Source organism: Coregonus lavaretus, assembly GCF_964263955.1.
Source record: "Coregonus lavaretus genome assembly, contig: HAP1_SCAFFOLD_320, whole genome shotgun sequence".
Classification (NCBI taxonomy): Eukaryota; Metazoa; Chordata; class Actinopteri; order Salmoniformes; family Salmonidae; genus Coregonus; species Coregonus lavaretus.
This window is the reverse complement of record NW_028159255.1, coordinates 69,577-82,500: the sequence shown is the minus strand read 5'-3', so window position 1 is coordinate 82,500 and position 12,924 is coordinate 69,577. Positions and strand designations below refer to the sequence as shown.

The following is a 12,924-nucleotide window of genomic DNA, read 5'->3' as shown; positions in this document are numbered from 1 at the left end:
TATCCCTGCACATTGTAAATATGTCCCTGTATATAGCTACTGACCCTAGAACTGTCCCTGTATATAGCTACTGACCCTAGAACTGTCCCTGTATATAGCTACTGACCCTGGAACTGACCCTGTATATAGCTACTGACCCTAGAACTGTCCCTGTATATAGCTACTGACCCTAGAACTGTCCCTGTATATAGCTACTGACCCTGGAACTGATCCTGTATATAGCTACTGACCCTGGAACTGTCCCTGTATATAGCTACTGACCCTAGAACTGTCCCTGTATATAGCTACTGACCCTAGAACTGTCCCTGTATATAGCTACTGACCCTAGAACTGTCCCTGTATATAGCTACTGACCCTGGAACTGTCCCTGTATATAGCTACTGACCCTAGAACTGTCCCTGTATATAGCTACTGACCCTAGAACTGTCCCTGTATATAGCTACTGACCCTAGAACTGTCCCTGTATATAGCTACTGACCCTGGAACTGACCCTGGAACTGTCCCTGTATATAGCTACTGACCCTGGAACAGTCCCTGTATATAGCTACTGACCCTGGAACAGTCCCTGTATATAGCTACTGACCCTGGAACTGTCCCTGTATATAGCTACTGACCCTGGAACTGACCCTGGAACTGTCCCTGTATATAGCTACTGACCCTGGAACTGTCCCTGTATATAGCTACTGACCCTGGAACTGACCCTGGAACTGTCCCTGTATATAGCTACTGACCCTGGAACTGTCCCTGTATATAGCTACTGACCCTGGAACTGTCCCTGTATATAGCTACTGACCCTGGAACTGATCCTGGAACTGACCCTGTATATAGCTACTGACCCTGGAACTGATCCTGTATGTAGCTACTGACCCTGGAACTGTCCCTGTATATAGCTACTGACCCTGGAACTGACCCTGTATATAGCTACTGACCCTGGAACTGTCCCTGTATATAGCTACTGACCCTGGAACTGTCCCTGTATATAGCTACTGACCCTGGAACTGACCCTGTATATAGCTACTGACCCTGGAACTGACCCTGGAACTGTCCCTGTATGTAGCTGACTTACTTTCTCCTGTTCAATAAAACTTGAAACTAGAGCAGTTGCTCATATTCCTCCAGGCCTCACAGGACATGTCCTGGATGTTTCCCAAATGACACCCTATTCCCTATATAGTGCACTACCCCAATGGTGGAACAAGCTCCCTCACGACGCCAGGACAGCGGAGTCACTCACCACCTTCCGGAGACATTTGAAACCCCACCTCTTTAAGGAATACCTGGGATAGGATAAAGTAATCCTTCTACCCCCCCCCCCCCCCCCGGTTATCCCACTGGCTATAGGGTGAATGCACCAATTTGTAAGTCGCTCTGGATAAGAGCGTCTGCTAAATGACGTAAATGTAAATGTAAATGTACTTTAGACCAGAGAATGGCACCCTATTCCCTATATAGTGCACTACTTTAGACCAGAGAATGGCACCCTATTCTCTATATAGTGCACTACTTTAGACCAGAGAATGGCACCCTATTCCCTATATAGTGCACTACTTTAGCCCAGAGTAGAATAGGGTGCGATTTGACACGACCTACGCTGAAGCTGTGCAGAGTGCAGAGTTACCTACCTCCTGGTGAGGAGACAGGACAGCGAGGAGCAGCACAGACAAACTCATCCCTCTGTCTCCCTCTCTGTCATGGTGGGGTCCAGACTCATCCCTCGGTCTCCCTCTCTGTCATGGGGGGGTCCAGACTCATCCCTCGGTCTCTCTCTCTGTCATGATGGGGTCCAGACTCATCCCTCGGTCTCTCTCTCTGTCATGGGGGGGTCCAGACTCATCCCTCGGTCTCCCTCTCTGTAATGGGGGGGTCCAGACTCATCCCTCGGTCTCCCTCTCTGTCATGGTGGGGTCCAGACTCATCCCTCGGTCTCCCTCTCTGTCATGGTGGGGTCCAGACTCATCCCTCTGTCTCCCTCTCTGTCATGGTGGGGTCCAGACTCATCCCTCGGTCTCCCTCTCTGTCATGGTGGGGTCCAGACTCATCCCTCTGTCTCCCTCTCTGTCATGGGGGGGTCCAGACTCATCCCTCTGTCTCCCTCTCTGTCATGGTGGGGTCCAGACTCATCCCTCTGTCTCCCTCTCTGTCATGGTGGGGTCCAGACTCATCCCTCGGTCTCCCTCTCTGTCAAGGTGGGGTCCAGACTCATCCCTCTGTCTCCCTCTCTGTCATGGGGGGGTCCAGACTCATCCCTCGGTCTCCCTCTCTGTCATGGTGGGGTCCAGACTCATCCCTCGGTCTCCCTCTCTGTCATGGTGGGGTCCAGACTCATCCCTCTGTCTCCCTCTCTGTCATGGTGGGGTCCAGACTCATCCCTCTGTCTCCCTCTCTGTCATGGGGGGGTCCAGACTCATCCCTCTGTCTCCCTCTCTGTCAAGGTGGGGTCCAGACTCATCCCTCTGTCTCCCTCTCTGTCATGGTGGGGTCCAGACTCATCCCTCTGTCTCCCTCTCTGTCATGGTGGGGTCCAGACTCAACACCAGGTATCTGGACACAGTGGAGAGGGGAAGGTTATAGCAGTGAGGATAAGATACTCATATTAGTAAAAAAAAATGCAGGTTTGAGAGAAGTTCCCTGAATGCATGCAAGGGGCTGATATAGTGCACTATATAACTAATAGGATGCCATTTGGGATGCTGGCCAGAGCTTCACTCAAAATGAGTGGGCTATCTCCTGAGTGCCTTACAGGGCAGTTAGGGTCATGGCTATCTCCTGAGTGCCTTACAGGGCAGTTAGGGTCATGGCTATCTCCTGAGTGCCGTACAGGGCAGTTAGGGTCATGGCTATCTCCTGAGTGCCGTACAGGGCAGTTAGGGTCATGGGTATCTCCTGAGTGCCTTACAGGGCAGTTAGGGTCAGGGCTATCTCCTGAGTGCCTTACAGGGCAGTTAGGGTCATGGCTATCTCCTGAGTGCCTTACAGGGCAGTTAGGGTCATGGCTATCTCCTGAGTGCCGTACAGGGCAGTTAGGGTCATGGCTATCTCCTGAGTGCCGTACAGGGCAGTTAGGGTCATGGGTATCTCCTGAGTGCCTTACAGGGCAGTTAGGGTCAGGGCTATCTCCTGAGTGCCGTACAGGGCAGTTAGGGTCAGGGCTATCTCCTGAGTGCCTTACAGGGCAGTTAGGGTCAGGGCTATCTCCTGAGTGCCGTACAGGGCAGTTAGGGTCAGGGCTATCTCCTGAGTGCCGTACAGGGCAGTTAGGGTCATGGCTATCTCCTGAGTGCCGTACAGGGCAGTTAGGGTCATGGCTATCTCCTGAGTGCCGTACAGGGCAGTTAGGGTCAGGGCTATCTCCTGAGTGCCGTACAGGGCAGTTAGTGTCATGGCTATCTCCTGAGTGCCGTACAGGGCAGTTAGGGTCATGGCTATCTCCTGAGTGCCGTACAGGGCAGTTAGGGTCAGGGCTATCTCCTGAGTGCCGTACAGGGCAGTTAGGGTCATGGCTATCTCCTGAGTGCCGTACAGGGCAGTTAGGGTCAGGGCTATCTCCTGAGTGCCGTACAGGGCAGTTAGGGTCATGGCTATCTCCTGAGTGCCTTACAGGGCAGTTAGGGTCATGGGTATCTCCTGAGTGCCGTACAGGGCAGTTAGGGTCATGGCTATCTCCTGAGTGCCGTACAGGGCAGTTAGGGTCATGGTTACCCCCTGCAGACAGAGAGTTAACATTTAGAGGGGAGGAGGTTGTGTTGCAGAGAGAAGGGAGGATTAAGTTTTATTCAGCGTCCAGGGGGCTTTTTGGAGTCTTATTCTGGATGGGTTTCTGCTGACGGAGACAGTTTGCTCTTTGTAAGACAGTATCTGCTTTTATATACAACAGAGGGAATGTCAATGATTTGGCGCTCAAAGAAAACAAATGACAGAGGATTGTGCTCTCTGGCTGGACATTTGATAGCCACTGCTTTGCTTTTCAGCATGCTGGAGGAATTAAACCATTAATTTCATTCAATGAGATGGTAGCAGCTTATCCACCCACACACTAACTCTGTCTCTCTGTCTCTTTCTTTCATACACACTAAACACACACCAGCTCTCTCTCACTCTCTCTCTCACACACTAGCTGCTTGCAATGTTACCACAAGATGTCACTCAAACTTATGAAACCTACAATGAAGCTGAATGCTGAATTCGTTGTAATTACAGGATCATAGCTTGAATTGATTGAACATAAAAACTCTTCCACGATTAATGCATAAATTCCAGGACATTTCAGTTAATCTATTACCAAATTCAACAGGCAGTGACCAGTGAGTAAAACTCAGTTAACCTTTGAATAAGCGGTTCGCAATTTGATTGCGCCTGCGCGTGATTTTGAACGGAACGAGTTTCCGTAGTTATAGTAAACATGGCGTCCGACAGTGATAGCGACCAGGATTTTGTTACTTTTGGAACCCCGTTAGAACCGCTGGAAGAAGGTAACATACGTTTCTACTTTGTATATGCCATTAATGCAGCCATTTAATAGTTATTGTGAGGGAAAGAATGGTCAAAGTGGTCTCCACGAGTTGCTGGTATCGCCTCCATGTCTCTGTTAAAGCTAGCTAGTTAGCCATGTTAGCACGGTCTCGTTTAGCCCAACAGACAGGGTTTACAGTTGATCACTTGTAAGTGCAGTAATCATAACAGTAAAACACCCCGTCTCAAACTAAGACCTTATTGATCCATTCGTTAGACGAGTTCTAATCGCTTGCCACGCTGACACGTCTGTACCCTGCAGTTTAGCGACACTTTCCCCCACGTCGGTAGGGACAGTATATCCGTCATCTGTAGACTGTTCCTATTATTTGGGCATAATTTACATTAACGAGCAGTGCACAATAATGTCTTGAATTCGGTTTTTAAATACTACTCCGGACGACTCGCTCTCCGTAACCAATGTGAGTAAAACATTTAAACGTGTTAACATTCACAAGGCCAGACGGATTACCAGGACGCGGTCAGAGCATGCGCTGACATTTTCAACCTCTCCCTGACCCTGTCTGTAATACCAACATGTTTCAAGCAGACCACCATAGTCCCTGTGCCAAAGAACACCAAGGTAACCTGTCTAAATGACTACCGACCCATAGCACTCACGTCTGCAGCCATTAAATGCTTTGAAAGGCTGGTCATTGCAACATCATCATCCCAGACACCCTGGACCCCATCCAATTCGAATACCGCCCCAACAGATCCACCATCTCTATTGCCCTTTCCCACTTGGACAAAAGGAACACCTACGTGAGAATGCTGTTCATTGACTGCAGCTCAGCGTTCAACACCATAGTGCCCTACAAACTCATCACTAAGCTAAGGACCCTGGGATTGAACACCTCCCTCTGCAACTGGATCCTGGACTTCCTGATGGGACGCCCCCAGGTGGTGAGGGTAGACAACAAGACATCAGCGTGGTCCTCTGTAGCTCAGCTGGTAGAGCACTGCGCTTGTAATGCCAAGGTAGTGGGTTCGATCCCCGGGACCACCCGTACACACACAAAAAAATGTATGCACGCATGACTGTAAATCGCTTTGGATAAAAGCGTCTGCTAAATGGCTTATTATTATTATTATTATTATTATTATTATTATCTGCCACGCTGACCTTCAACACGGGGGCCCCTCAGGGGTGTGTGCTTAGTTCCCTCCTGTACTCCCTGTTCACTCATGACTGCGTAGCCACACATGACTGCTGGAGCCAAACCCTATTGGAGAAGCATCCAGCTATAGATGATGTGCGCTGATGCCGCCTGGTCTGCGACTCTCAAAGCACATGCCCGTTCGTGTCAGACGGTATTTCTGCGTCTCAGACGGTATTTCTGCGTGTCAGATGGTATTTCTGCGTGTCAGATGGTATTTCTGCGTGTCAGATGGTATTTCTGCGTGTCAGATGGTATTTCTGCATCTCAGATGGTATTTCTGCGTGTCAGATGGTATTTCTGCGTGTCAGATGGTATTTCTGCGTGTCAGATGGTATTTCTGCGTGTCAGATGGTATTTCTGCATCTCAGATGGTATTTCTGCGTGTCAGATGGTATTTCTGCGTGTCAGATGGTATTTCTGCGTGTCAGATGGTATTTCTGCGTCTCAGATGGTATTTCTGCGTGTCAGATGGTATTTCTGTGTGTCAGATGGTATTTCTGCGTCTCAGATGGTATTTCTGCGTGTCAGATGGTATTTCTGCGTGTCAGATGGTATTTCTGCGTGTCAGATGGTATTTCTGCGTCTCAGATGGTATTTCTGCGTGTCAGATGGTATTTCTGCGTCTCAGATGGTATTTCTGCATCTCAGATGGTATTTCTGCGTGTCAGATGGTATTTCTGCGTCTCAGATGGTATTTCTGCGTGTCAGATGGTATTTCTGCGTGTCAGATGGTATTTCTGCGTCTCAGATGGTATTTCTGCGTGTCAGATGGTATTTCTGCGTGTCAGATGGTATTTCTGCGTGTCAGATGGTATTTCTGCGTGTCAGATGGTATTTCTGCGTGTCAGATGGTATTTCTGCGTGTCAGATGGTATTTCTGCGTGTCAGATGGTATTTCTGCGTGTCAGATGGTATTTCTGCGTCTCAGATGGTATTTCTGCGTCTCAGATGGTATTTCTGCGTGTCAGATGGTATTTCTGCGTGTCAGATGGTATTTCTGCGTCTCAGATGGTATTTCTGCGTGTCAGATGGTATTTCTGCGTGTCAGATGGTATTTCTGCGTGTCAGATGGTATTTCTGCGTGTCAGATGGTATTTCTGCGTGTCAGATGGTATTTCTGCGTGTCAGATGGTATTTCTGCGTGTCAGATGGTATTTCTGCGTCTCAGATGGTATTTCTGCGTCTCAGATGGTATTTCTGCGTGTCAGATGGTATTTCTGCGTGTCAGATGGTATTTCTGCGTCTCAGATGGTATTTCTGCGTGTCAGATGGTATTTCTGCGTGTCAGATGGTATTTCTGCGTGTCAGATGGTATTTCTGCGTGTCAGATGGTATTTCTGCGTGTCAGATGGTATTTCTGCGTCTCAGATGGTATTTCTGCGTGTCAGATGGTATTTCTGCGTGTCAGATGGTATTTCTGCGTGTCAGATGGTATTTCTGCGTGTCAGATGGTATTTCTGCGTGTCAGATGGTATTTCTGCGTCTCAGATGGTATTTCTGCGTGTCAGATGGTATTTCTGCGTGTCAGACGGTATTTCTGCGTGTCAGATGGTATTTCTGCGTGTCAGACGGTATTTCTGCGTGTCAGATGGTATTTCTGCGTGTCAGATGGTATTTCTGCGTGTCAGATGGTATGTGCGCGCGCAACCTGTAGACTTTTGTTGGTCGCGTGTATCGCATGAGTCACTAGCTCTGGTCCAGGGCGTCAGCGTGCTAGGGACATATCAGCTCACTAGCTCTGGTCCAGGGCGTCAGCGTGCTAGGAACATATCAGCTCACTAGCTCTGGTCCAGGGCGTCAGCGTGCTAGGGACATATCAGCTCACTAGCTCTGGTCCAGGGCGTCAGCGTGCTAGGAACATATCAGCTCACTAGCTCTGGTCCAGGGCGTCAGCGTGCTAGGAACATATCAGCTCACTAGCTCTGGTCCAGGGCGTCAGCGTGCTAGGGACATATCAGCTCACTAGCTCTGGTCCAGGGCGTCAGCGTGCTAGGGACATATCAGCTCACTAGCTCTGGTCCAGGGCGTCAGCGTGCTAGGGACATATCAGCTCACTAGCTCTGGTCCAGGGCGTCAGCGTGCTAGGAACATATCAGCTCACTAGCTCTGGTCCAGGGCGTCAGCGTGCTAGGGACATATCAGCTCACTAGCTCTGGTCCAGGGCGTCAGCGTGCTAGGGACATATCAGCTCACTAGCTCTGGTCCAGGGCGTCAGCGTGCTAGGAACATATCAGCTCACTAGCTCTGGTCCAGGGCGTCAGCGTGCTAGGGACATATCAGCTCACTAGCTCTGGTCCAGGGCGTCAGCGTGCTAGGAACATATCAGCTCACTAGCTCTGGTCCAGGGCGTCAGCGTGCTAGGAACAAATCAGCTCACTAGCTCTGGTCCAGGGCGTCAGCGTGCTAGGAACATATCAGCTCACTAGCTCTGGTCCAGGGCGTCAGCGTGCTAGGAACATATCAGCTCACTAGCTCTGGTCCAGGGCGTCAGCGTGGTAGGAACATATCAGCTCACTAGCTCTGGTCCAGGGCGTCAGCGTGCTAGGAACAAATCAGCTCACTAGCTCTGGTCCAGGGCGTCAGCGTGCTAGGAACATATCAGCTCACTAGCTCTGGTCCAGGGCGTCAGCGTGGTAGGCGAATATCAGTCGGCTCACTAGCTCTGGTCCAGGGCGTCAGTGTGCTAGGCGAATATCAGTCGGCTCTGGTCCAGGGTGTTATGTTAACCACTGTTGCTTGTGCAGCAAGCTATCTAGCTAGTACACACTAGCTAGTACTTAGCTTCTAATTCTAAATGTAATTTCACCAACCTGCCACTATTCATCCTGTGTAACCTGATATGTCTCCCTATTGGCTGGGTCTGGTCTGCTTAGTTCATTGGCTGTACATGAACCAGAACAAATGAGGGAGTGGGATGTCTCACTTCCACTTCCGTCTCTGGCGAGAACACATCATCCATGTAGGGTAGCGTCTGAAAACTGGATTTAATACTTTCTTGTAAACTTCTCGGTAATGTAAGTGATGCAGAATTAATAAGAACCATCTAATGATTATGGATATACCTTCCGACATGGGAAAATGCCACTAAGCAAACAGGTAGCTCGTCGACCTATTTGGGCAATCATTTCTCTTTCTGGTCGACCTGGTTCTGGTCTACAGAAATCAGAGATAGTGTCTTGTAGTTTTGATGTCACTTCTTTGTCTAGTGCTTCTAAAAAAGGGCATTTCCTAACCAGCTACTTTCCCAGTAGCAAGTGTTACTCTACAATATCATTGCTGCTGATGTTTTGATCACTTGTGTAGATGAGCCTCTGAGGAAGCCTATCCCGGTGCACGAGCAGACCGTGAAGGATGAGAAAGGTCGCTACCAGAGGTTCCATGGAGCCTTCACCGGAGGATTCTCTGCTGGGTACTTCAACACCGTGGGCACCAAAGAAGGTTGGTCATGCTGTGGCAAAGGAGTGGAACTCTCACACACACACACACACAATTACTCACACACTATCTCTCTCTTTCTCTCTCTCACACTCACTCACTCACTCACTCACTCAGACAGACAGAGAGTAGCATGTAGGCCTATTAATGTGATCATGTGACGTTTAACCGGCTTCTTTCTAGGGCTGGGAGTTCATACCATATTATCACCATACTGAGGGACCTCACCATACCATATTATCACCATACTGAGGGACCTCACCATACCATATTATCACCATACTGAGGGACCTCACCATATTATCACCATACTGAGGGACCTCACCATACCATATTATCACCACACTGAGGGACCTCACCATACCATATTATCACCATACTGAGGGACCTCACCATACCATATTATCACCATACTGAGGGACCTCACCATACCATATTATCACCATACTGAGGGACCTCACCATACCATATTATCACCATACTGAGGGACCTCACCATACCATATTATCACCATACTGAGGGACCTCACCATACCATATTATCACCATACTGAGGGACCTCACCATACCATATTATCACCATACTGAGGGACCTCACCATACCATATTATCACTATACTGAGGGACCTCACCAAACCATATTATCACCATACTGAGGGACCTCACCATACCATATTATCACCATACTGAGGGACCTCACCATACCATATTATCACCATACTGAGGGACCTCACCATACCATATTATCACCATACTGAGGGACTGAGCGATTCTCACGATTCTATATGTGTTGGGATTGTATATGTATTGTAATTCAATACTGCCATTTTATTGCTATTTGATGTTCCAAACGTATTGCTCACTGTATGTCTGCTGTAGAGAGATGAGAGAGCCATGAGAAAATGGGTTTTCATCGGTCATGGAAATATAAGTGCTGAAAACATGTTGGCTCACTATTTAAAAAGAAGATGGAGAACAAACTGTTGGATGAAAAATACTGGACTTTGGACTAGTGCTAGCTAACGCTACCTACCTTTTTGATGTAGATTTTTTTTTATTTTTACAAATTGATAATTGGAGTAAAATATCGATATAATATATTCATCCCCAAAAATATTGCTATATGTAACTGTATGAATCACTGATTGATTCCCATTGCAGGGTGGACACCATCAACATTTGTATCATCCAGGCAGCAGAAAGCGGGCAGACAGAACGCCAGGCCGGAGGACTTCATGGATGAGGAGGTAGCCCTGCAAAACATCCTCATATTATCTCATCAACAACAGGACTGATCACACTAACTACAGTGGGGGAAAAAAGTATTTAGTCAGCCACCAATTGTGCAAGTTCTCCCACTTAAAAAGATGAGAGAGGCCTGTAATTTTCATCATAGGTACACGTCAACTATGACAGACAAAATGAGATTTTTTTTTCCAGAAAATCACATTGTAGGATTTTTTATGAATTTATTTGCAAATTATGGTGGAAAATAAGTATTTGGTCAATAACAAAAGTTTCTCAATACTTTGTTATATACCCTTTGTTGGCAATGACACAGGTCAAACGTTTTCTGTAAGTCTTCACAAGGTTTTCACACACTGTTGCTGGTATTTTGGCCCATTCCTCCATGCAGATCTCCTCTAGAGCAGTGATGTTTTGGGGCTGTCGCTGGGCAACACGGACTTTCAACTCCCTCCAAAGATTGTCTATGGCATTGAGATCTGGAGACTGGCTAAGCCACTTCAGGACCTTGAAATGCTTCTTACGAAGCCACTCCTTCGTTGCCCGGGCGGTGTGTTTGGGATCATTGTCATGCTGAAAGACCCAGCCACGTTTCATCTTCAATGCCCTTGCTGATGGAAGGAGGTTTTCACTCAAAATCTCACGATGGTGGAAAATAAGTATTTGGTCACCTACAAACAAGCAAGATTTCTGTCTCTCACAGACCTGTAACTTCTTCTTTAAGAGGCTCCTCTGTCCTCCACTCGTTACCTGTATTAATGGCACCTGTTTGAACTTGTTATCAGTATAAAAGACACCTGTCCACAACCTCAAACAGTCACACTCCAAACTCCACTATGGCCAAGACCAAAGAGCTGTCAAATGACACCATAAACAAAATTGTAGACCTGCACCAGGCTGGGAAGACTGAATCTGCAATAGGTAAGCAGCTTGGTTTGAAGAAATCAACTGTGGGAGCAATTATTAGGAAATGGAAGACATACAAGACCACTGATAATCTCCCTCGATCTGGGGCTCCACGCAAGATCTCACCCTGTGGGGTCAAAATGATCACAAGAACGGTGAGCAAAAATCCCAGAACCACACAGGGGGACCTAGTGAATGACCTGCAGAGAGCTGGGACCAAAGTAACAAAGCCAACCATCAGTAACACACTACGCCGCCAGGGACTCAAATCCTGCAGTGCCAGACGTGTCCCCCTGCTTAAGCCAGTACATGTCCAGGCCGTCTGAAGTTTGCTAGAGTGCATTTGGATGATCCAGAAGAGGTCATATGGTCAGATGAAACCAAAATAGAACTTTTAGGTAAAAACTCAACTCGTCGTGTTTGGAGGACAAAGAATGCTGAGTTGCATCCAAAGAACACCATACCTACTGTGAAGCATGGGGGTGGAAACATCATGCTTTGGGGCTGTTTTTCTGCAAAGGGACCAGGACGACTGATCCGTGTAAAGGAAAGAATGAATGGGGCTATGTATCGTGAGATTTTGAGTGAAAACCTCCTTCTATAAGCAAGGGCATTGAAGATGAAACGTGGCTGGGTCTTTCAGCATGACAATGATCCCAAACACACCGCCCGGGCAACGAAGGAGTGGCTTTGTAAGAAGCATTTCAAGGTCCTGGAGTGGCCTAGCCAGTCTCCAGATCCCAACCCCATAGAAAATCTTTGGAGGGAGTTGAAAGTCTGTGTTGCCCAGCGACAGCCCCAAAACATAACTGCTCTAGAGGAGATCTGCATGGAGGAATGGGCCAAAATACCAGCAACAGTGTGTGAAAACCTTGTGAAGACTTACAGAAAACGTTTGACCTGTGTCATTGCCAACAAAGGGTATATAACAAAGTATTGAGAAACTTTTGTTATTGACCAAATACTTATTTTCCACCATAATTTGCAAATAAATTCATAAAAAATCCTACAATGTGATTTTCTGGATTTTTTTTTCTAATTTTGTCTTTCATAGTTGACGTGTACCTATGATGAAAATTACAGGCCTCGCTCATCTTTTTAAGTGGGAGATCTTGCACAATTGGTGGCTGACTAAATACTTTTTTTCCCCACTGTAAATTCATAAAAAATCCTACAATGTGATTTTCAGGATTTTTCTTTCTCAATTTGTCTGTCATAGTTGACGTGTACCTATGATGAAAATTACAGGCCTCTCTCATCTTTTTAAGTGGGAGAACTTGCACAATTGGTGGCTGACTAAATACTTTTTTCCCCCACTGTATTTCCCTTTCATGTCATGGTTGAGGAGGTCCCTAGCATCTGAAAGAGAACACATTATATATTCTAGAGACCACAGCGTGGTTGAGGAGGTCCCTGGAATCTGAAAGGGAACACATTATATATTCTAGAGACCACAGCGTGGATGAGGAGGTCCCTAGAATCTGAAAGGGAACACATTATATATTCCAGAGACCACAGCGTGGATGAGGAGGTCCCTGGAATCTGAAAGGGAACACATTATATATTCTAGAGACCACAGCGTGGATGAGGAGGTCCCTAGAATCTGAAAGGGAACACATTATATATTCTAGAGACCACAGCGTGGATGAGGAGGTACCTGGAATCTG

The 12,924-nt window shown here is 47.5% G+C and overlaps 1 protein-coding gene across 1 annotated transcript in view; it reads left to right on the top strand.

Moving 5' to 3' along the window:
- The first annotated feature begins 4,382 nt into the window (after positions 1-4,382).
- LOC311123106 (G patch domain-containing protein 1-like) overlaps positions 4,383-12,924 on the top strand; it is a 34,813-nt gene continuing 26,271 nt past the window's right edge. Inside the window, exons 1-3 of the mRNA XM_084197380.1 lie at positions 4,383-4,469; positions 8,976-9,110; positions 10,268-10,353. Coding sequence (XP_084053506.1) covers positions 4,400-4,469; positions 8,976-9,110; positions 10,268-10,353 — 291 coding nt within the window. The 5' untranslated portion in view covers positions 4,383-4,399. The remainder of the gene's footprint in view (positions 4,470-8,975; positions 9,111-10,267; positions 10,354-12,924) is intronic.